The sequence below is a fragment of the Choloepus didactylus genome, chromosome 14, assembly GCF_015220235.1.
Source record: "Choloepus didactylus isolate mChoDid1 chromosome 14, mChoDid1.pri, whole genome shotgun sequence".
NCBI classification, from domain to species: domain Eukaryota; kingdom Metazoa; phylum Chordata; class Mammalia; order Pilosa; family Megalonychidae; genus Choloepus; species Choloepus didactylus.
The window spans coordinates 65,823,101-65,847,781 of NC_051320.1; the positions used below are offsets into that span (position 1 = coordinate 65,823,101).

General features: G+C 39.5%; 2 protein-coding genes across 10 annotated transcripts in view; one reads left to right on the forward strand and one right to left on the reverse strand.

Moving 5' to 3' along the window:
• EBAG9 (estrogen receptor binding site associated antigen 9) overlaps positions 1–11,480 on the forward strand; it is a 31,373-nt gene extending 19,893 nt beyond the window's left edge. For all 3 annotated transcript variants that reach the window (XM_037803287.1, XM_037803288.1, XM_037803289.1), the window contains exon 7: positions 8,627–11,480. In XM_037803287.1, the coding sequence (XP_037659215.1) occupies positions 8,627–8,747 (121 nt within the window). In that variant the 3' untranslated portion in view covers positions 8,748–11,480. The remainder of the gene's footprint in view (positions 1–8,626) is intronic.
• Positions 11,481–18,367: 6,887 nt separating this feature from the next.
• Positions 18,368–24,681, reverse strand: part of SYBU (syntabulin) — a 141,496-nt gene continuing 135,182 nt past the window's right edge. For 6 of the 7 annotated variants that reach the window (XM_037802873.1, XM_037802872.1, XM_037802876.1 and 3 more), the window contains 3 exons: positions 23,552–23,755; positions 21,966–22,115; positions 18,368–20,182 (listed from right to left, as the gene is read on the reverse strand). In XM_037802873.1, coding sequence (XP_037658801.1) covers positions 19,078–20,182; positions 21,966–22,115; positions 23,552–23,755 — 1,459 coding nt within the window. In that variant the 3' untranslated portion in view covers positions 18,368–19,077. The remainder of the gene's footprint in view (positions 20,183–21,965; positions 22,116–23,551; positions 23,756–24,681) is intronic. The other variant, XM_037802877.1, reaches the window with a different exon arrangement.

The following is a 24,681-nucleotide window of genomic DNA, read 5'->3' on the forward strand; positions in this document are numbered from 1 at the left end:
GGAGTTTGGTCCTTATGGCATTCCCAATCCCACTGTCACCCCTCATAAGCTACATTTTTATACAACTGTCTTCGAGATTCATGGGTTCTGGGTTGTAGTTTAATAGTTTCAGGTATCCACCACCTGCTACCCCAATTCTTTAGAACCTAAAAAAGGTTGTCTAAAGTGTGCGTAAGAGTGCCCACCAGAGTGATCTCTCGGCTCGTTTTGGAATCTCTCTGCCACTGAAGCTTATTTCATTTCCTTTCACATCCCCCTTTTGGTCAAGAAGATGTTCTCCATCCCACGATGCCGGGTCTACATTCCTCCCCGGGAGTCATATTCCACGTTGCCAGGGAGATTCACTTCCCTGGGTGTCTGATCCCACGTAGGGGGGAGGGCAGTGATTTCACCTTTCAAGTTGGCTTAGCCAGAGAGAGAGGGCCACATCTGAGCAACAAAGAGGCATTCAGGAGGAGACTCTTAGGCACAAATACAGGGAGGCCTAGCCTCTCCTTTGCAGCAACCGTCTTCCCAAGGGTAGAACTTATGGTAGAGGGCTCAACCCATCAAACCACCAGTCCCCTATGTCTGTGGTCATGTTAGCAACCGTGGAGGTGGGGTAGGCGAATACCCCTGCATTCTCCACAGGCTCCTCAAGGGGGCACTACATCTTTTTTTTTTTTTTTTTTTCCTTGTTTGTCTTTTTCTTTTTTTTTTTTTTTTTTTTAACTTTCCCTTCTTTTTTAAATCAACTGTATGAAAAAAAAGTTAAAAAGAAAACAAACATACAATAAAAGAACATTTCAAAGAGACCATAACAAGGGAGTAAGAAAAAGACAACTAACCTAAGATAACTGCTTAACTTCCAACATGTTCCTACTTTACCCCAAGAAAGTTACATAATATAGCAACATTTCAGTGAACTTGTTCCTACTACATCCATCAGAAATTAACAGACCATAGTCATTTCTGGGCATCCCCAGAACGTTAAATAGCTTATCTGTTCTTCTTGGATTATTGTTCCCCCTTCCTTAATTGCTCTCTACTGCTAGTTCCCCTACATTCTACATTATAAACCATTTGTTTTACATTTTTCAAAGTTCACATTAGTGGTAGCATATAATATTTCTCTTTTTGTGCCTGGCTTATTTCGCTCAGCATTATGTCTTCAAGGTTCATCCATGTTGTCATATGTTTCACGAGATCGTTCCTTCTTACTGCCGCGTAGTATTCCATCGTGTGTATATACCACATTTTATTTATCCACTCATCTGTTGAAGGACATTTGGGTTGTTTCCATCTCTTGGCAATTGTGAATAATGCTGCTATGAACATTGGCGTGCAGATATCTGTTCGTGTCACTGCTTTCCGATCTTCCGGGTATATACCGAGAAGTGCAATCGCTGGATCGAATGGTAGCTCTATGTCTAGTTTTCTCAGGAACTGCCAGACTGACTTCCAGAGTGGCTGAACCATTATACAGTCCCACCAACAATGAATAAGAGTTCCAATTTCTCCACATCCCCTCCAGCATTTGTAGTTTCCTGTTTGTTTAATGGCAGCCATTCTAATCGGTGTTAGATGGCATCTCATTGTGGTCTTAATTTGCATCTCTCTAATAGCTAGTGAAGCTGAACATTTTTTCATGTGTTTCTTGGCCATTTGTATTTCCTCTTCAGAGAACTGTCTTTTCATATCTTTTGCCCATTTTATAATTGGGCTGTCTGTACTATTGTCATTGAGTTGTAGGATTTCTTTGTATATGCAAGATATCAGTCTTTTGTCAGATACATGGTTTCCAAAAATTTTTTCCCATTGAGTTGGCTGCCTCTTTACCTTTTTGAGAAATTCCTTTGAGGTGCAGAAACTTCTAAGCTTGAGGAGTTCCCATTTATCTATTTTCTCTTTTGTTGCTTGTGCTTTGTGTGTAAAGTCTAGGAAGTGGCCTCCTAATACAAGGTCTTGAAGATGTTTTCCTACATTATCTTCTAGGAGTTTTATGGTACTTTCTTTTATATTGAGATCTTTGGTCCATTTTGAGTTAATTTTTGTGTAGGGGGTGAGGTAGGGGTCCTCTTTCATTCTTTTGGATATGGATATCCAACTCTCCCAGCCCCATTTGTTGAAAAGACCATTATGGCTCAGTTCGGTGACTTTGGGGGCCTTATCAAAGATCAGTCGGCCATAGATCTGAGGGTCTATCTCTGAATTCTCAATTCGATTCCATTGATCTATATGTCTATCTTTGTGCCAGTACCATGCTGTTTTGGCAACTGTGGCTTTATAATAAGCTTCAAAGTCAGGGAGTGTAAGTCCTCCCACTTCGTTTTTCTTTTTTAGAGTGTCTTTAGCAATTCGAGGCATCTTCCCTTTCCAAATAAATTTGATAACTAGCTTTTCCAAGTCTGCAAAGTAGGTTGTTGGAATTTTGATTGGGATTGCATTGAATCTGTAGATGAGTTTGGGTAGAATTGACATCTTCATGACATTTAGCCTTCCTATCCATGAACATGGAATATTTTTCCATCTTTTAAGGTCCCCTTCTATTTCTTTTAGTAGAGTTATGTAGTTTTCTTTGTATAGCTCTTTTACATCTTTGGTTAAGTTTATTCCTAGGTACTTGATTTTTTTAGTTGCTATTGAAAATGGTATCTTTTTCTTGAGTGTCTCTTCAGTTTGTTCATTTCTAGCATATAGAAACATTACTGACTTATGTGCATTAATCTTGTATCCCGCTACTTTGCTAAATTTGTTTATTAGCTCTAGTAGGTGTATCGTTGATTTCTCAGGGTTTTCTAGATATAAGATCATATCATCTGCAAACAATGACAGTTTTACTTCTTCTTTTCCAATTTGGATGCCTTTTATTTCTTTGTCTTGCCGGATTGCCCTGGCTAGCACTTCCAGCACAATGTTGAATAACAGTGGTGACAGCGGGCATCCTTGTCTTGTTCCTGATCTTAGAGGGAAGGCTTTCAGTCTCTCACCATTGAGTACTATGCTGGCTGTGGGTTTTTCATATATGCTCTTTATCATGTTGAGGAAGTTTCCTTCAATTCCTACCTTTTGAAGTGTTTTTATCAAAAACGGATGTTGGATTTTGTCAAATGCTTTTTCAGCATCTATTGAGATGATCAATTGATTTTTCCCTTTCGAGTTTTTAATGTGTTGTAATACATTGATTGTTTTTCTTATGTTGAACCATCCTTGCATGCCTGGAATGAACCCCACTTGGTCATGGTGTATGATTTTTTTAATGTGTCTTTGGATTCGATTTGCAAGTATTTTGTTGAGGATTTTTGCATCTATATTCATTAGGGAGATTGGCCGGTAGTTTTCCTTTTTTGTAGCATCTTTGCCTGGTTTTGGTATTAGATTGATGTTAGCTTCATAAAATGAGTTAGGTAGTGTTCCATTTTTTTCAATGTTTTGAAAGAGTTTGAGTAAGATTGGTGTCAGTTCTTTCTGGAAAGTTTGGTAGAATTCCCCTGTGAAGCCATCTGGCCCTGGGCATTTATTTGTGGGAAGATTTTTGATGACTGATTGGATCTCTTTGCTTGTGATGGGTTGGTTGAGGTCTTCTATTTCTTCTCTGGTCAGTGTAGGTTGTTCATATGTTTCCAGGAAATTGTCCATTTCTTCTACATTATCCAGTTTGTTGCCATACAGTTGTTCATAATATCCTCTTATAATTTTTTTAATTTCTTCAGGATCTGCAGTTATGTCACCTTTTTCATCCATTATTTTGTTTATATGGGTCTTCTCTCTTTTTGATTTTGTCAGTCTAGCTAGGGGCTTGTCAATCTTGTTGATCTTCTCAAAGAACCAACTTTTGGTGATATTTATCCTCTCTATTGTTTTTTTGTTCTCTATGTCATTTATTTCTGCTTTAATCCTTGTTATTTCTTTTCTTGTACTTGGTTTAGGATTGGTTTGCTGTTCATTTTTAGCTTCTTCAGTTGATCCATTAGTTCTTTGATTTTGGCTCTTTCTTCCTTTTTAATATATGCATTTAGTGCTATAAATTTCCCCCTTAGCACTGCTTTTGCTGCATCCCATAGGTTTTGGTATGTTGTGTTCTCATTTTCATTCGTCTCTATATATTTAGCAATTTCTCTTGCTATTTCTTCTTTAACCCACTGATTGTTTAGGAGTGTGTTGTTTAACCTCCAGGTTTTTGTGAATTTTCTAAGTCTCTGATGGTTATTGACTTCTAATTGTATTCCATTGTGGTCAGAGAATGTGCTTTGAATAATTTCAATCTTTTTAAATTTATTGAGGCTTGTTTTATGTCCCAGCATATGATCTATTCTGGAGAAAGTTCCGTGAGCACTAGGAAAGTATGTGTATCCTGGTGATTTGGGATGTAATGTCCTGTAGATGTCTGTTAAATCTAATTCATTTATCAGATTGTTTAGGTTTTCAATTTCCTTATTGGTCTTCTGTCTGGTTGATCTATCTATAGGAGAGAGTGATGTGTTGAAGTCTCCCACAATTATTGTGGAAACATCAATTGCTTCCTTTAGTTTTGCCAGTGTTTCTCTCATGTATTTTGTGGCACCTTGATTGGGTGCATAGACATTTACGATTGTTATTTCTTCTTGCTGAATTGCCCCTTTTATTAGTATGTAGTGGCCTTCTTTGTCTCTCAAAACATCCCTGCATTTGAAGTCTATTTTATCTGAGATTAATATTGCTACACCTGCTTTCTTTTGGCTGTAGCTTGCATGAAATATTTTTTCCATCCTTTCACTTTCAGTTTCTTTGTGTCCCTGTGTCTAAGATGAGTCTCTTGTATGCAACATATTGATGGTTCATTTTTTTTGATCCATTCTGCGAATCTATATCTTTTAATTGGGGAGTTTAATCCATTTACATTCAACGTTAAAACTGTGAAGGCATTTCTTGAATCGTCCATCTTATCCTTTGGATTATGTTTGCCATATTTTTCCCTCTCTCTATTAATATCCTTTATTGTACCCATACCGAATCTCTTTAGTACTGAACCTTTCTCCAAGTCTCTCTGTCCTGTCTTTGTTTCTCTGTCTGTATGGCTCCCTTTAGTATCTCCAGTAGGGCAGGTCTCTTGTTAGCAAATTCTCTCAGCATTTCTTTGTCTGTGAAAAATTTAAGCTCTCCCTCAAATTTGAAGGAGAGCTTTGCTGGATAAAGTATTCTTGGCTGGAAATTCCTCTCACTCAGAATTTTAAATATACCGTGCCACTGCCTTCTTGCCTCCATGGTGGCTGCTGAGTAGTCACTACTTAGTCTTATGCTGTTTCCTTTGTATGTGGTGAATTGCTTTTCTCTTGCTGCTTTAAGAACTTGCTCCTTCTCTTCTGTGTTTGACAGTGTGATCAGTATATGTCTCGGAGTGGGTTTTTTTGGATTGATTCTATTTCGAGTTCGCTGAGCATTTATGATTTGTGTATTTATGTTGTTTAGAAGATTTGGGAAGTTTTCCCCAACAATTTCTTTGAATACTCTTCCTAGACCTTTACCCTTTTCTTCCCCTTCTGGGACACCAATGAGTCTTATATTCGGATGTTTCATATTATCTATCATATCCCTGAGGTCCATTTCGAGTTTTTCAATTTTTTTCCCCATTCTTTCTTTTATGCTTTCATTTTCCATTCTGTCATCTTCCAGGTCACTGATTCGTTGTTCAACTTCTTCTAGTCTTGTACTATGAGTGTCCAGAATCTTTTTAATTTGGTCAACAGTTTCTTTAATTTCCATAAGATCATCCATTTTTTTATTTAGTCTTGCAATGTCTTCTTTATGCTCTTCTAGGGTCTTCTTGATTTCCTTCATATCCCGTACTATGGTCTCATTGTTCATCTTTAGTTCTTTGAGTAGCTGCTCTAGGTGCTGTGTCTCTTCTGGTCTTTTGATTTGGGTGCTTGGGCTTGGGTTATCCATATCGTCTGGTTTTTTCATATGCTTTATAATTTTCTGTTGTTTTTGGCCTCGTGGCATTTGCTGAACTTGATAGGGTTCTTTTAGGGTTTGTAGACCAGTTGAAGTCCTTATCTCTAATTTATCAGATCTACAGCTTCGTGGAGTACACTTTCTCTAACTAACCAGCAGGTGACGTCCACGAGCCACCTGTTCTCCACAAGCCAGATCTCCCCTGCTTAGCCTTTTTGGTGAGTGGGGGAGTGAGTCTTGTGGGGCCCAATTGGTGTACCAAGCTTGCGTGTGTAGTTGGTGTTGCCTGCCCTGTATGTGGGGCGTGTTTCTGGGCAGTCGGGGATGGGGGGTGGCCCTAACAATCAAATCTCCCTGATGATCCTAGAGTTTTAAAGCTGCTGCAATAGTCTAATCCTTCAGTTCAGTCCTGCCACAGTTTGTCTCTGTCACTGACCCACAAGTCTTTGGTATTGGCGTATGGCTCCTGAGACTTGCAAGTGGGCCCCTCTTCCAGGCTGTGCACCCCGGGTCCTCTGTTGAGGGATGACTGTGCTATGTCACAGGTGAGTGCCGTCCCCCCAGGGCAGTTCTGGGCTGCTGGGCTGTGTAGGGAGGCTCCCAGTCTGCTGAAATGATGGCTGAATGGGGCTTTGTTAATTCACACTGCTCCACCTTCCCAGCTCTGGGACATTCAGCTGAGGTTGCAGGGAAGGCTAATGTCCACGCCCAGTTTTGTGGTGTGTGCCTGTTATTTGAAGCACTTCCGTCACACTGGGTTGTCTGGGGCAGCTCTGGGCTATGGGGCTGGCGATGGGCAGGAGTGTTTCCTGTCCACCAGGATGGTGGCTGTGAGCGGACACCCCCCTTTTCTTGGGAAGTTGTGTTGTTTAGTGAATTTTCTCAGCCACTGGATTATTGCCTTTTGTCTCAGAGCTCTCTTAGTTCTGCTCTTGACTTGACATGCCCAAATTGCAATTCTTTGAAGCTTTCTGTATTGAGCTTCTTAGAGTAATTGTTTTAGAAAAAGCAAAAAGGATTTAAAAAAAAAAAAAAAAAAAAAAAAACGGCCCTCCTCAGAGATCTAATGGGTTATTGAAATGCTAATAGACAAAGCAACCAGGGCCATTAAGGAAAGGTGCACAGGGCAGAGAGATCAGCTTTGCTTCGGGATTTGCATATGCGCCTCAAGGCCTGAGCTCCGCCCTTCCCCTTTCTGTGTTCACCAGAACTCCAAAAATCCTCTGCTTTTATTTTGGAGTTGTTCGTGTTGTTTTTTTTCTATGCCTGTCTCCTCTCTGCTGGGCTGGCTGCTCTCAGAGTCTCTGGTGTCTGGTCTCAGTCTATCTATGGTTGGAGTTTGAATCAGTAGAATGAGTTTTCGATAAGAGCAGCCACTGCAGTTCTCCCTTCTCCTTCCTGGAGCTGACAGCCCCTCCTCCCCCGGGACTGAGCCTGGCAGGGAGGGGCGCGGGTCCCCTGGCCGCAAAACTTACAGATTTCGCTGATCTCAGCAGTTCCACGTTTTCATGAGTGTTGTATGAAGTATGCCCAAAGACAGATTGCTCTGTGGTGTCCAGTCCACGCAGTTCCTGGCTTTTTACCTACTTTCCTGGAGGAGTAACTAAAACTTACAGCTCACCAGTCTGCCATCTTGCCCCGCCTCTCTATTCTCTTTATAATTCTTTTCCCATCTTCCTTTTTGCACCTGGTGTTTTGACTTTTTTAGTGCAAGTTATCAGTTTTGCTCAAAAGTGGGCAGAGCTAGTGAAAAGTAAATTTTCTTACACTATTCTTTAGAACCTTAGTTAATTGATGGTGAAAGTCAAAATGTTATGTAAAATAAGTCTCTACTTTCTTGAACTGGATAATTTCACTCATTATAGTCAACTTTTGAGCTGCCCCATGTACAGGTAATCCACACTGGATTTTTCTGCATGTAACCCAGGGTTGCCTGTCCCAACTGTGACCCACAGTTTCTTTCCTTAACTTTCCATGATACTTCACTTATTTTCTCATACCCCAACCCTTGAACTCCAGGACCAATTTCTGTTCCCTCTCCTTTTTCTGTTTTATTACCCTACTCCTATCCCCTTCCCTATACAAATCAATAAAGATAGATAGGTTTAGTGATTTGGGGCCAGTGGGCTAAGGAGAAGATGTGTATTTTATAATGTGTAATTAGTAAATACCTACTATTCTGCACATTTAATAGGAGAGCTGATTAAATATTAATCAAAATAGGTTTCTAGCTTCTAATTGGCAGGTAGGTTTTACATTTTCATTTTCTTTCTGCAGTATATTCTGTGCTGTTTTGCATTGACATCCTTTAGCTTACTTTTAAACTACTATTATAATGACAGAAGATTTAATCCTCAATATCAGGTTTTTAAAATGGTTTCAAAAAGAAGGTGTGATCCAGTGGAAGTAGTGTTTTAGTGGAAATAATCTGAAGAATGCTCAAGAGACATGGGTTCTTATTTACTTACTCGTAAAGTAAGGATAATACCACTTCTGTTTTGTAAGTCGTGTTCTAAAGGTGGTTTTTTTTTTGTAAAGATACTGTTTTTGAAAAATCTTGAAATTTTAAAAGCAGTGAGGAGAATCAAGACTTTTAATTTATTTGATGATAGTAAAAAGACATTGTTATTTCCTCCTGGAATTTATTTGCTATTTTGCCTGTGTGGAATTTCCTGAAAGTAAAAATAAGAAAGTGTTTCTTTTCAAAATCCAGGCAGCAGAAAATAGCAGACAGAGAAAAGAGAGCAGCAGAACAACAAAGAAAGAAAATGGAAAAGGAAGCCCAGCGGCTAATGAAGAAGGAACAAAACAAAATTGGTGTGAAACTTTCATAACAAATGATCATCAGATGTCATCGTGCCAGGAGGGGAAATCTGAGCTCCACAATGCAAGCAACATTTGTGTGGATTTAAGAGTATTTTCAGAATACGAGCATGCTGCTTGATTTTAATGCATTCATCAGGTCATCCAGGACACCAGGATTCTCCCAGAGTACTTTGAACTCTTAATGGTTGAAACTTAAAAAAGCAAAAAAAGGCCTTTGAGACAACATTTTATTCAACATGCTCCAATTATGAGACAGTTGATTGCTGTAGAGAAATAATTACAAATGGAATATACAAGTACCTCTTCAAGCTAGTGTTTCTAGCTAAATAAATGGGTGTAAATAATTTTACGGTGGAAAAGAACTCTGCTATTAATGCTTTTCTTCAGTGTGCATAATGATAAAATAAATAATTTTAAATACCATCTTGCTTCCATGATTACCTGATCTAAATCAGACAAACTGTACAGTTTTAATTTCCTTATTTTTGTTGTCATAAGCTGTTGTTTGCATACATTTCCTCACATTTGAAAAGGTATTGTTTTTGTTTGGTACAACATTAAGCAATTTGATGATTTTGATTTTTGTTGAAGAAAATGACATTAAATGCAATAATTTTATTATAAAGATTTTCTACATCTTTTCTTTTAGATGGCGTTGCAATGTTGTTATACATATTTGTAATTTATATTGCATGTATAAAAATATTGCAGATCACTTAAAATGATAGATTTGTTTTACATTATTATAACATGTGGGTGTTTAAAACTAGTATCTAGTGGTTTTTCCCTTTCATTGTAGATTTTAAGATGTATGGTTTCTATACGTACCTTTGTTCTTCCCTTCCCCCACTCAAAGTCATTAGTTTACAAATGCAGAAAGCCATCAGTTGTATTTCAAAGCTTTTAGATGATTTCTGTATCAATTTTGTATATCTGACATAATGTAGGCTACCTGTGTTGTTGGCTAGATAACATTATTGATTCATTAAATTATAAACCAAGATAAGAATAATAATATTTTTATTTATGGTTATTGACTGGTTCCAAAATAATATCTTTAAGAATTAAATATATACTATGTTCATTAGGGAAAAATTTAGACTTGATAGTTGAAAATTCCATCGACTATTTCTCTACAACTAAAATAAATTCAGCCTGATTTCCTATGGCTGTAGAAGTTTTAATTTCTTAAAATTAACATTTTGTGGATTGTTAAAATGTCATATACAATTTATAGCCCAAACACTGTTAGTATATTTGAATTAAAGTATTTCACAGTTAAATCATAAGTTATACAGTGAGAGCCCCCTATGTCCTTTGTCTAAGCTTCCAGACACTATATGTGATTGTAGAATCAGTTAAATTTAACTTTGGTAAAAAAACTTCTGGTTATAATCCAAAACCACATTTTCGGTTATCACGTTTATTAGAGATTTCTGCCAATAAACTCCCAATTAAATAGAATTAGACTCAAATTTTTAATAATTTTATTCTCTTTCCTCAGTTGTGTTTTTTAGTTATTATGGGAATGCTACATGATTTCTGTAAATTTGGAGTTCGTAAAAGATAACTTACTTTAGTAAAATTAATTTTACTTCTCTCCAATAGTTGGCAAGTATTGAAGGTCTGCTTCACTCATGATTTTCATGAGTGAGGTTTTTGGTTTTGTTGTTTATTTAGAAATAAAGATTGTTGTAGAAGTTATAGTTTTCATGATTAAAGAAGAAATAGACTTCGCATTGAAAAAATAGACAACAGTTCTGGAAATTTTTGACCTCTGTTGGTATGGAAACTTAAGTTCCTGAACCGAGTCTGAGTATATTATAGTCCCCAAAGAAGTCATTGAGTTATAGACACGTGATAAATTCTTCACGGTGGCAAACTGGCCCCTTTTGCTTTTTCATTTGTGGCTTCTGTTTCTGTTTTCTTCATTTCAGTATAGATGTGTCAGTTTTAAAATCTTACTGGTAGAAGTAAAGAAGAAATACAGGCAGGCAAAGATAGAATTAGTGAAGTGCTATCCATTATCTGAATTGTGCATTTCATCTACTGAGATACCAAATAATCAAAGACATGCGAAACTTATTTTGTGTTTTTTTAATTTATAAATTCGTGGTTCTAGACATTTTTTCTTTTATTAAGCTTTATCTAGGGATATCCTTTAGTTGTATTTTAGCTCTTCATTTTGGTAGCATATTTAAGTTAACATTTAGAAATGACCATTTAAAATTCAACTTCTGAAATTCCTCAGTTTTGACATGTACTTGCTTCTGGCCAGGGCAGTGATTATTCTTGGGTGGAGAAGACTGGTGGTTGGGAAGAAGGTGGTAGCTATAGAAACTGACATCTGGATTGAGCTTCAAAAACTACTCCGAGTTTACACTATACTGTAAACCTAACCATGGCCAATGTTCTAAAAAAGCCTAAATTTTGTCAGTAATGACATTTTAGAACTAATGTACACGTTTGATCCTACATAGTTCAGAATTGGAATAATCTATTGCAATGTCTTCGTAATTTTTAGCCGTTTGTTCAAAGGAAAACTTTCATAAATGGGTAAGCAAATACAACAGTTACAGGCTAAGAGGATCTAGCTGAAGTCAAGTGTGGGGGAGTTCCAAGATTGTTCCAGGGCAGGGGCTTCTACCCTCTCAAGTGAATTGCAGGGCTAAAAAAATGTTCAGTCCATCAAGAGCATATTTTTGTAGCTAATAACTTAATAAATTTCTTTTTCCCATTTACATTGATTTTATTTTTTAATTTGAGTTGTTTTCATAACTTCCTTCACTTGATCATAACCAAAGCTGTTCCAAGGTTATAGCAACAGACCTGGATTCCTTTTATACTCAATTGTTTTCTAGTTTTGCTCCCTATTTATCCTCATTGTTCCTTAGTCATGGCTATCGGGCATACTCAGTAACCAGAGTAAGTTGGTAAAATTCATTTTCACCAGAAGTTTCCAAGTTCAAGCTCTGGAAAGAGACACTTTTGTTTTAGGAATACTTTCCCCACCCCCAAGAGATTTTTTTACTGTTGCATTCCTGCTGCTGACACTGCTTATCCACAAGTAGGAGCTTTTGCAGAGAAACTTTTGCTGAAAGTCTGTGGCCAGCCCAAGATAATCTTATCCTTCCCTTTCAGAGGACTTCCATGGCTGTTTATGCAGATGATTTCCCCATAAATTGATCTGATCAAGTCAACTTTGAGAGCTTCTCAGGTGCCGCAGCAATGGTGCAATATTTTTAAAACAACTTGCTTGAGCTTGCAGGTTTTTTAAATGGGGATGGTGGTTTTAAGGTTTGAGATGTATGTAAGTTGTTCAGTATAGTGCCTGGCACATATAGAAGTACTCAACAAATGGTCGTTGTTTTGAGACCCCGTATTCCTCTATGCACTTTTTCCACTGGTATTGACAGCCTCTTCCCTGTAGAGTGGAAGAAGTTGACTTCTTGCAATATTAATTTGTCTGTACCTTTGGGTTATACTGCATATTTTGTGAGGAAAAGGAACCAACATTTTTGATATGCTCAGCCCTGTCGGAGATTCTGTAGCTAATTACATCCATGACAGTCCAGTGAGGTAGACAGTATCCGTATTTCTCATATAAGAAAAACAAGCCTTAGAAAGGCAGTTGTATGCTTTTCTTTTATTAATGGAAAAGCAAATAGCAAGCTTTGAAAGCAGGTTATTAGTGGTTAATCAGCATTCAATATGGACTATGATTTCTAAGGCATCTCAATGTGATGAAACTATGAACTGCCATAAAGTTAAAAGTACCTCTCTAGTTCTTAAAGAACTCAAATCAAAGGTGGTGTTGCAAAATATACTAAATGTAATATCCGTTTGTGTTTTCTAAGAACTTAATATGAAGGAAAGTAGTTTTTTATTTTCATATAAATGACAACTATGGTTGAATGTCAATGCCATATAATTATATACTCCCTGTTTACTTGGGTCAGATAATAAGACAAAATGAAGTGTGACTTAACACATTTGCAAAAATAAGCCAATTAGCTCACTCAATTAGATCTTAAGTCTAATTAGGCAAAGGTCACAGTTTTTGTGGATGTGCAGACCACTAAGTTTTGTACCTAGAGACTTTCCTGGCTACAAATTGTGTCCCTGACCTTGCCTATTTATTTTAGTAACATGTGTCTTTAGGATCTGAATGGGAGAACAAATGGCACAGAAAAAAATCATCTCCATGCACAGAGAATTCAACGTACATATCCTGAGTCAGTATGTTGAGAGAAATTATGATTTCTTATCCTTAGGCCAGCTTTGGCTCATTATTATAAGATACTAACTACTACGCATAATTGGTTTCACTTGTTAAAATATTTTAACTTGATTTCTTAATTTATATAGCAATGCATTTCCCAAATCTGTTGACTATTCCTGAGTGTAAGTTGTGTTTACCTATTTTATGGAGAAAAATTAAATCATTAGGTATATGGTGTCCAAAATAAATTTTAAAAATATTTTATGACTTTTATTGCAGTGCTAAGTGAAGTAAGATGTGCATAAGGATATAGATATATTTAACTTGTCTCATTTTAATTTAAATATACAAAAATACAAGTACTTTTTACTACTTTCTTGAAGCTCTGCAGTGCATCTGAGCCTCATAATTGCCTAATCTGTCTTGATTAGAAGGCGCCCTCATGGACAAGGTAGTACATGGATGATTATTTTGAAGCTTTTTTCCCATGCATTGCTTGTGGGGGATGGGAGAATTATTAAGACTGCTTTCATTTTTTATTTTCTATGTATAACCAAGCCAGAAATAATATGCCGGTTCAGAGGAATTAAAGGTCAGCTTAAAATGCCAGGACCTGTTGTTTACTGTAGAAAGTGAGACCGGCAAATCATTTCAAATGCTGTGAGCTATTTTTATTACAATGAAGGGGAGGGATGTTCTTACTACACCATCAAATTAGGAAAGTATGGCCATTGTTAATAGTTTTCATATTCCAGTCACTAAAGCTCTGATCTGGCAACTATTTGGTGTCTTTCAAAATGACTTAAAACAGCTTTCATCAGAAATGACACTTCCAAGGATTGAGAGTGAAAATATCCCTGAAGGTGGATCAGATATGATGGCCCTGGGGAGGAACTTTAGGGCCACAAAGAGGAAGAGGCTATGATGCCTACCTTGGGTATTCACAAGGGGACTGAAATTTGGACTGAAAGTTTTTACATCATTAATTCACATGACTAGTATCCAGTGCTTATAAAGCCTCTGTGCTGAAAGTGAGAAATGAGTCCTTTTCACGGTTAAACCAACAGAGCACTGGCAAATGCAGTTTTGTAGAAAAGGGTTAAAAAACAACTCCTTTAAGCATTCATTTGTTTAGGACAGTTAGAGGATTGAGTCTTTGGCAGTAGCCAGAGTACTATTCCAATTAAGAGTTACCAGACATGAGACCTTAATTGAACCGACAGTTTTCAAAGAATCTGGTATACAAATGTTAGGGCTCCAGGTGCCCCTGTTCCAAAAGCTTCACTTCTGTGTTTTATATATGGGTTTCCATATTTAAAACATTTAAAACAGAGATACACCTTTTAAAAAATTTGAAAGCCACTGAAATATTGCAATCTTTTCACCCAAACTCTTCTGAACAGCATTTACACTTTCTTTGAATTTTAAAATTTGGAATTGTTGTAACCATTAGTTGTCACAATCATTGTGACAGTAGAAGAGTCAGTAGTCACAGCGGAGCATGTGTTCCAGGTATTCAACAACATTTACTTGATATAAACCTGTTTTATTCTATTTTGACTTTCTACTTATTTTTGTTTGGACAATTTTCAAGATTTGATTCCTATAAACTGTTATTTTTAATTTTCTAGGTTACTGCTTCATTGTGCACATTTTGCCTGGCAAGAATGGAAAGGCATTTTATAGCAGTTAGCTCACTGACCCAAAATGAAAGTCAGAAACTACCCCAAACCTTTTAAAATGAAAAGTTCTCAAGAGAAAAGCACATCAGATCCAACTACTACTTAAGCAAAGTCTATGATAAATGTAAATCACAGACTTCTTTTTTTCCTGCCACAAATGTCAGAAACTCTTGGCATCTGAGTGGACTGCATTTTTCCTCTTTTCTGAACAGCTCAACTTGAAAAGGTCAGCATATCCCTTGGGAAAAAAATCTTTTCTTGTAAATTGGAATATTTGCACACATTACTGTAGGAAATGCTTAACATTTGCTTTGATGGGACAGCGATTTGTTCAATAGAGTGGAATTGTTCTTTTTTTCCATTTTCCTGCCTGTTTGTACATCACAAACACCCAAATTAGTGAAAGCAACTTTGACACGCTTCTTTTTATGGGATCAGATCATTCTGTCCACAAAACCAGCCAACGCCTTGGGCTTCCGAAAGGCAAGCTATGTTCCATCTTTTATTTACTCCAAGGCACTCATTTGTAAGCGACTTTGTTCTGAATCAAAGCAGTAATTTTCCACAGATGATGGATGCTGAAACCCTGATGAACAAGAAAAATAAAAAGAAATAACTATTCCAGGATCTTCCATTTTACCTTGCAATTTTGTTCAGGAATGGATAGGATGTAAAGTGTCCAAAATTTGTCTCAAATGAGTTGCTTTTTGGTTTACTTGAAGAAAGATACAGGACATTGAGACAACAAAGCAATTTGCTGTTAGTGATCATCTGCCTCCGATTTGATAATCAACATACATGTTTGTTGTTCATGAAGAATTCTTCCTTACCAGAGTCCATTTTTCTATCCAACTTGAATTGATAAAGAATAATGCTGAGTAGGTGTGGTGATATTTGTTTTTGTAGCAACAAGTGGTTAGCAAAAACAGGCTTATAGTTTTTTCTTAGGGTAAAAATGCTTTAATTTAGCAATGACTGAAAATAAACTAAGGAGTTGACTTTAAAGAAGATGCCGGCGTCGAGGTATTGGTCTGAGTTGGACTACAGGAAGGGACCTGAGTCAGCATGACTCATTGTTTGGGGGCTCTTCCAATTATTCACTTCCAGAAATAGTTTCCCTTCCATTCTAGTCAAATCCCTTTACTGCTCTCTGGAGCTGCACGATCTGTACTGTGAGTGTATGTGTGTAGTGTGTCTGTGACTGGTGTGTGTTCCAATAAAAGAAAATGTCTCTATTAAATCAAACCACCTCTCTCCACACATACATCCTCTTGCCCTGGCTCTCATCCATTCTTTGCCTTCTCAAGGGTTTTCCCTCCTTCAGTTACCCCCTTCTATACCATCAATTTCTTTCTTTTTATTGAATCATTTGCAAAAGTATTCAAACATGCCCTTTCTCAAGAGTGAAAAAACAAAAAACAAAATCCATTATTTTATATCTTTGTAACTTTCACCCATTTCCCTATTCCCCTTCACAGTAAAACGTGAACATGCAAAAATGGCTATACACATGGGAGATTTTTAATGTCTTCCATTTACCCCTTAACCCCTTCCCATCTGGCTTCCATCCCCATTTCTCCAAGGAAAGTTATTTTGACAAGGTCTCTAAGACCTTGTTGTTAAAGCCAGTAGACATATATCTGTTCTTGTGTTAATTAGTAGCATTTCAACGCAGTTGACCACTCTATTCTTCCTGAACCATTCTCCTGGTTTTCTTAATACCACATACAACTAGTTTTCCTCCTACCATTTGGGCTGCCCAATCCCAGGCTATTTTGTTGGTTCATCCTATCTAGATCAAAAGATCAAGACTGTTTTCAGCCTTCTTTCCTCTTTTTTTTTACATTCTTGCTAGATGATCTCATCTGTTCCCATGGTTTTAAAAGCTCTGTAGATGCTGAAGAACCCCAATTTTATAACTCTAGCCCTGATAGCTCCCATGAATTTCACATTCATATATGCAATTATTTGCTTGATATCTCTATGTGAATATTTAACAGACATGTCAAATTTATTTTCCCAGCCAAGCTTGTTTCTCTCCAACTCTTTCCCTTATGAGTAAAAGGCACCACCATTCATTTTTGGCTCAAGCCAAAAATCTGTCATCATTTCATTTTTCCTCACATTCTACTCCATTCCCTCCTCATATCCAATCTGTCAGGAAATCACATTAGTTTCTCTTCAAGTTATATCTATAATTATTCAACTTAATTTCTACATCCACTTTCACATCCAAATTGTCATAATCTCTCATCTGGACTACTACAGTAGATCCCTAAATGGTTTCCCTGCTTCCACTCCTGCCTACCTACAATGTATTCTCCATATAGCATCCATTGCAAAAGAAGACAGACAGACAGAAAGAAAGCAGATTATGTCATCACTCTGTTTAAAACCCACTGATAGCTTCTCATTGTCTTGGGAATAAACTCAACCCCGTGCCATGATTTACATGGCCCCATATGAACTAGCTTTTTGTCCATTGCTCCAGCCTCCCGTTTCCCTTCTCACTCTGCTCTGGCCACACAGGCCTCCTTAATGCCCCTCTAACATGCTGAGCACTTTTCCTTCTCAGTGCGTTTGTCCTTTATGGAACATTTTACTTCCATACCATAACGTGACTGGCTCTTTTTCATTCATTTGCACCAATATTATTTCTTCAGAGGTATGTTACTTACCTTTGCCCAAGTCACTCTTGGTCAAAAAAACCTTACTTCCTTGGAACTATTCAATATCTGAAATTATCTTGTTTACTTATTTGGTGGCATGTTGTCTTTCACAGACACAGAATATAAGCTCCATGAGGGTCAAAATATTATCAGTTTCCTTCACTACTGATGACTGATCCAGCAAAGTGCCTAGTCTTTAAGCACCCAGTAAGTAGTTGTTGGATGAATTAATTCAAACTACTTACTGTTGGATGAATTAACTCATCCAACAACTACCTTTAGACGTCCTACTATGTGTCATGTACTCTCCTAAGTTCCTCACTTCCACCTGTGAACAAAACAGAATAGAGATCCCTGACCTCACAGAGTTAATATTTTAGTGGGGGCATGGGCAATAAGCAAGACATGGTAAGTAAAAATGTGGTGGTTAAAGGGAGTAAGTGCTATCGAAAGAAGAGAAATGTTCTTCATGTCTCTTCCCTTTGCTGGGTGAAGTGAAAAAGGCATTTGTTTTGGAGACACAAAAACCTGGCTTCTGGAGATTAAGTATGGGACCCAGAACAATTTCCCTCTTTGAGGCTCAGCTCCCTCATCTGAAAAATGGAATAATACCCACCTCACAAGGCTGGAGTGAGGAGCAGGTGAAGTTATATAGAGCAAATATCATCTTATCCTTCCAGCCACCTGCTCTCTGTTCCTCTATGGGAGGGGGGCACATGGCAATAGCATATTCTCCTCTGCATTCCCAGAAAGCTTAAAAAAATTAACCGAACATTCCTGATTATATTTAATACATGCTTATTGAACAAATATGCAGAAAAGCGCAAGGGCATTTAACAGCAAACAAATGATCACATCTATTTTTATCCATGAATGATGCCTTTTTAAAAGATAGGGTAAGATATCCTCACCTTTCAGAATTATTTTTCCCTCTTTCTCATTTCTTAATTTAATGCCATTTTTATAGACCCCTATTGGCAAAGATGGAAGGATCTGCAATCCATTTAGTCTTTCACTTATATAAGTAAAATAAGAGACAATTACTTTATAGGAGGATAAAACATTTATTCCAATGGAACACTAATCTTTATTATCGTCATGCTTAAATGTATGGTTACAAACAATTTCCAATAAAACACTATATATATAAGCAAAAAATAAGTTAATACATCATAAACTTACATACAATTTTCATCAACAAGTTGTTTAAGAACAAACAAACCATTTAAGACTTTGGAGCGCTACGTTTAGTAAAAACCTGCAATCACTCAAACTTTATCAATGCCACGTAAGACACTAAGCTATTCAAGACTTCTTCCAACCAATTACACAAACACATTTTTATTTTTGGTTACAGTCCCCTGCTATGCACAAGACCACTGGAAAGCTGGAACAATTACACATTTTAACACAGCACAAAGCAAAGCAAGGAGATAACATGCCAGCCTTACAGAAGCTGTCTCGAAAGTGCAAACTTGGCGTTTCCTCTTCCTGAACTGCTAGGATAAGAACGGGTACCTCAGACGACACAGCAGGGTCATGAGCATGCTTTATATACCACGCTGGTGGGACATTTACTTGGACCAGGTTTCCATGCCTTTGAAGATACCTCCGGTTTTAAACAGTGAACAGGCTTCAACTATAGTGCAAATCAAATACTGAGGAGCAAAAGGACAGGACAGAGACTGCCACAGAGCGACCTGCTGTTTCTCCACCTGGCACAATGCCTCATGGGACAAACTGGTACACGAACAATCGCGTCTACTTAGGTTTTGACATGAAAGGCGGTGCGGCGGAGTGAATGCAGGGCCACCACACAGCAGCCCCGGAGCAAGGCCCCGATGTTGTAGACCGGGTCTGTCCCCCCTCTCTGAGTACTGAAAGCCCACAGAACGGTGGGGACCGCAGGGGCCGCCACGGCCAGGAGATCCACCAGGAAGCTGCTGCTCCAGTACTGCCTCACGAGGGCCCCGGGAGGGAGCGGGATGACGTCGCCAAACCTTTCTTCTGCGCAGGCCGCAAAATCCAGCTCTCTCATGAGGCGGTTTTCATGAGCTTCCGTCTCCGCCATGTTGTACGGGGTCTCCACAGGAGACAAAAGGATGGCTGAGTTTGGACTTCTCGGAGTTAAATCAACCAGTAAGGCAGGGATGGCCTCGGGGAAGCCTTCTGTTGGGTCAGCCTCAGCCTCTTCAGAGGATTCTGAGCTCGAGGAACCGGGGTCCTGGAGCTTGAGCACATGCTGCATGAGCTCCGAGACTGCGGGGCTGTATGGCGCCGCGACGGTCTGGACGGCCTGCTCCACCCCCACGCCGCCCTCCGCTTGATCCACGGAGACGGCGAGGCCCTCGAGCACCTTTGCCCCCGGGGTGGAACGAAGAAGCGCCAAATCGCCAGACTCTGTGGTAGTGGATGTCACCATCTCATCAAACAGATCGGTGCCCTCGGCCATGCTATCTCCCATCAGCAGCTCGCTGTCAGCCCCTTCCTCTGTGACCGGCTCTTCCAGAGACAACCCATCTGCCATCTTGCCAAGAGGGGTGTTTAGGGTAAAGCTTTTTTCTGGGGAATCACATGGAAAGTCTAGATACAGTTCATCCCTCAGAGAGCCACTGTGTGCCATCTCCATGCTCTGAAGTAGAGACTCCAGCTTCTTGTTTTGGATATTTATGTCCACAAAATACTTCTGAATGCCTTTATCTTTATCGGCCAAGCTGCTCCTCATGGTTTCGATGACCTGTTTGAGCTGTTTAATCTCTTTCTTGGCTTCCTTCAGTGCCAACTGTGCCTCCACCCGGTGGCACTCCTCTTCAATCCAGTCTTCTCTCATACGGGCCAACTGGGACTTCAGCTCCACAATTTCAGTTTCCCTGGATGGGAAAGCAAGTGTGGTTAAAAAAAATGGCAACTGTGAACCAGGCAGCAAGCAATTCTGACACACATCTGAGAGCCCACACTCTTCTACTTGAAACAGAGATGGGATCAGTTTTGAAATGTTTTCTTTGGCAGGTATTAGCAATGAACTATGCATCCCTCATCCTTTAATTGTAAAATAGCTAAAATAATAGAATAAGAATCAAAATCGCTACCACTGGTTTTGTTGTGTGTGTGTGCGCGTGTGCTCACTATGTCAGGCACTGCAGTTAAGTACAAGCATTACCTCTGTTCAATACTTAACATTTGAAATTTCATTATTAGAACACAATAGAGTCTCTTAGCTTGCTATCTTCTCCACAGCCAAAGATTTCATAATGTCCACAGCAATTTGTGAAGGGAAAATCTAATTTACTTTTTATTATTTATCAAAAACAGAGGCAAGCTGGTAATTTTTAGCTCTGCAAAAATATTTTGATTTTATTTTCATGTTAAATTTAAAATTTTTTAAAAATCATAAAGTGCTACATGTTTCAAAGACTAACTGAAAATTGCTTATTCTATTTCCCTTCAGGAACAATGATGTTGAACCCAACCTAAACTGAGAAGACTTTATCCCTTGTTTCAGATCATTCTAGCATATCAAATAACTTCCCATGGGAACCTATTTCCAGATCTTTGTCAAATAACCTATAATGTCATTTCTTCATAGTCAAATGTAAATACATGTTCTCATATCCTCGTGCATATGAAGACGCAGTAGTCAGGGCCTTCATATATTTGAAGGGATTTTGCTTAGAATCACTTGGATATTTGCTCCAGTGTCGCAGTTTCCCCACACGTCCCTCCCAGGAGTGTTCATATGGATTCCTCAAATCATAAACCAAATAGGTGCAGAATGTAGGGTCTGATTCACCCCAGAGGTGAGTTTGGTTCTCAAGTCTCCTTCAGGCAGGGGATGGAGCCACGTTAATGTTGAAGATGAAGAACACCCCTCCTCGCAGCCCCCACCCTAAGGCACTGGGTGTTTTACATATCCTTGCAGGGGCAGAGGAGGAGGAGTGGGTTCACCAGTGGGCAAGGCCCTGAATCAGACCAGAGAACGCACACCCTGCCTCACTCTGTCTCACCCCGACACCGCTCACAGCTACCTGATCGAGCCCCCTGGTCAGAGCTCCACTAGCCTGTCCCAAAATGTTTCTGAAGCAAACCATCTGGCAGAAAACCTGGCATTCCCCCAGGTGCCAGAGGTCTTTTCTTTCTGAAATAACATCCCTTAAGCATGGGCTGCTTTTTTTGTTGTTTTTATTTTTATTTTTTTAATTTTTTACCTTAATACTTGGCCAAGAATAACTAATGTCTTCCTTCAACTCGAAATAGCTTGCAGGAATAACAATGCACACAGCCGCCCACTCTCCTGCTGAGGTAAACAGGGTTTCAGAGGGGCCTGCTGCGTGTAACCCATTCCGCTGGAAGCACGGGATGGTTCCTGTAAGTGTTCCTGCCGTGTAGTGTAGTCTCACACACACACACCCAAGTCTTCATGCCAAAGCAGTGCACACCCAGAGAAAGAGGGTCCCCCAACCAGCCAGTGACCCGTGAACTGAAACAGCGGAATCACGCGTAATTCCCAAATGGCTCTTCTGAGAAACTGATTTAAGACATTTGGCAGACAATAATCAAAATCACTTTTCTTCTTTTCTATAGTTTTGGTTCACATTTCATTTTATGGAAACATACACGGTCCTAAACTATCTTACATAGATAATGTGGATTCACCTTTCATGAAGTCGACACTCGGATTCCTTCAGTTTGGTCTTTAGGTGTCTCACCGTAACCTCCTTCTGCTGCAGAGGAGTCAAATACTGCTCTGGATTGGGGGGCTTGACACCATGATTTTCACCACAAGACATATACCGCCCAGACCTCCTGAAACAATCCAGGTAATGAAATGTTACTTTTTTCCCTGTTTCCTTTCCTGTAAAAAGAAAAATAACACCCAGAGCCACCAGCTGGAGAAGGAACAGTGGCTGTGTGTTGGGGTCTTAAACCTCAAAGATGTGTGATATTACTTCAGAAGGTGGAGTGGTACATACCTGCCAATCTTAGGACTGTTAATTACTTGGACAATTGAGGGGCGTATGTTGAGTTTCTGAAGGGGGCAGTGGAGAGGGAGGCTTTTCTATGGCTTAGGAGAGATCTCATATAGAATAATGCACAATTGTCCTCAGGCCTGTGGTGTCATTTCAGAGTAACATGACATAATATTAAAAGGGCAATGCGGAGGGGACGGAGGGGAAGGGGGAAGGAAGGCGTCCAGATGACCTAACTTCCACACAACCTGCCACTGCCTAAAGCTCCTGATTGTTATTCTCTGAATTCAGATTGTTCCCAAATCAATCCCTAGGGTGAGTGTGCTGATTTGGTGGAAACTGAAGGGTTCCTTATTCTGAAGGGAACAAGGCTACTCCACTCTCACCCGTGTTTTGTACGAGAGGCACCCAATGTTCCACAAAACATCTGTAGCTGGAATCTTGGCCCTTCTCAGGCATTGCTAAGAGCCGGGCTTCCCTGCTATGAGGGAACTGACTAATGAGGAAAGGGACTCCCAGAAGGAAGAAGCCTGAAGGACAAGGGCTGGCAGCTTTTCTTTGACTCTTTTCCACTTCACTTGCCCTGCTTCCCCTGCGCTGTACTCCATCCAAGTCTGCGTTGTGTCGAGGTCCAGTTCCCAATCCTCCCGTCTGCTTTCCACGGCCCCTGTGGATGTGCCGTTCCCTCCCTGTGTTCCCCTTTGCCCCTCCCCACCCTGCCAGGGACTCATTAACTCCTTGCTTGACCCTTAGATCTCACTTCGATTTCACTTTCTCAGAGAAGCCGTCCCTGATCCCTCCAAACTCAGCTGGACGCCCTTTTAACACACTCTTATAGCAACGGGTACTTGCAGATGATCTTAATTTGTTTTTGTCATGAGACTGCTGGACAGTAAACACAGGGAACGTCTCTGTTGCTCACCTCTCCAGTCCCAGGGCTTACCACAGTACCTGGTCCATCGTGTTCTCAGTAAGCATTTGAGGCCTGAATGAATGAACAAACTCATGAATGATTCCCCCCTGCCCTGAGGGAAATGAGCAGGATCCTTTACTGCCACTTTGCCATTTTCCCTCCCTATCCCCCTGCCACTGCTGCATCTTGTTAGAATTGTGGTTTGTGCTCTTTCTGCAGCAGCAGAGATGTGTCTTATTGTAGAAAAATGTGGAGGACAGAGTTGTATGCTTCTTTACTTCTTTTTTTTCTTTTTTAAAGAAAAGCTTATCAAATAGGACAAACTAAGAACCATGAATTTGGAGATGCACAGAACTCACTTCATGATTGGGCTGCAGTCACTTCCTTTGTAGGAGCCAGAGTTGCTGCTACTTGGGGAAGAAGGTGCATAACTGGGATGGACGTGAATGGGACTCAGCTGATTCCTGCACAGCATGGACAGAAGGTCACTTGCCCGTGGGGATGGTGGGCTGTTGACAGACTTGTATGACGAAGCTCCGTTACTCCTCCCATGGGGACCACGACTGGGAGAAAAGCATGAGAAATGTTACAATCTTCATGGCTAGAGGTGCTCAAATGCTCATGTTTTACTCCTTGAAGGTAGTTACTACTAAGAAAATCCACTTCTTAGAGTCGAATGGGGCAGCATAATTACTAGTGCAAATTGACCTTTTCATGAGCAGTATCCTGCCCCTTTGCCCAATATTTCCTCTCCTTGCATCATTAGCACACAGGCAACATCTCTCTCTCTGCTGCCCTTTCAAATAGTTCCTGAGCATAAAACTTTGTTTTGGATTAAACTCAATTACCTGTTAAGAACACAAACTAGGTAAAAAAATGATTTGGTTTAGGTTCATTTTGAAGGCTGCTTTGAAGATGTGGTTTTGGTTCCAGTATAGCTATTTTAGTTTTAAAATATTTGGGTTTGGTTCATTTTAGGGTCTGCAAATTAGAGTGGTTCACTTGGAGGATGAGGGAGAAGATGGTTGCCCATAAAGAAGAAGAAAAGAGGACAAACATAACCCACATAAAAGTATCAATACTGTAATTTTGTCTCCCGTTATGCATATATTTTTCCTTTTCTTTCCATCCCCAATGACTTACCACAACCCTTATCCTTTGGCTATTGAGAGCCTGTAACACTGCCTCTTGGTTCCTTGCCTTTTGCCTTGCCCAATCCATCAGGGACCTGAACTTGTGGCTGGAGTAGCCTTTCTAAGATGGCATTTGAACATCACTGCTTTCTTGAGAGCCATTCAAACACACCCCATTGACTCCAGAATAAAGGCCAGAGATTCCTCAACACGGCTTACAAGATTCAATTCCATTCACCTCAACAAACCCCATTTCCACCAATCCTCCCTCTACACTCCAGAATTCCAATTTAGTTTCCCGAAGAATCTATTCTGTCAATCATGTTAATGTTTTTGAATCTATAACTTCCTCTCTC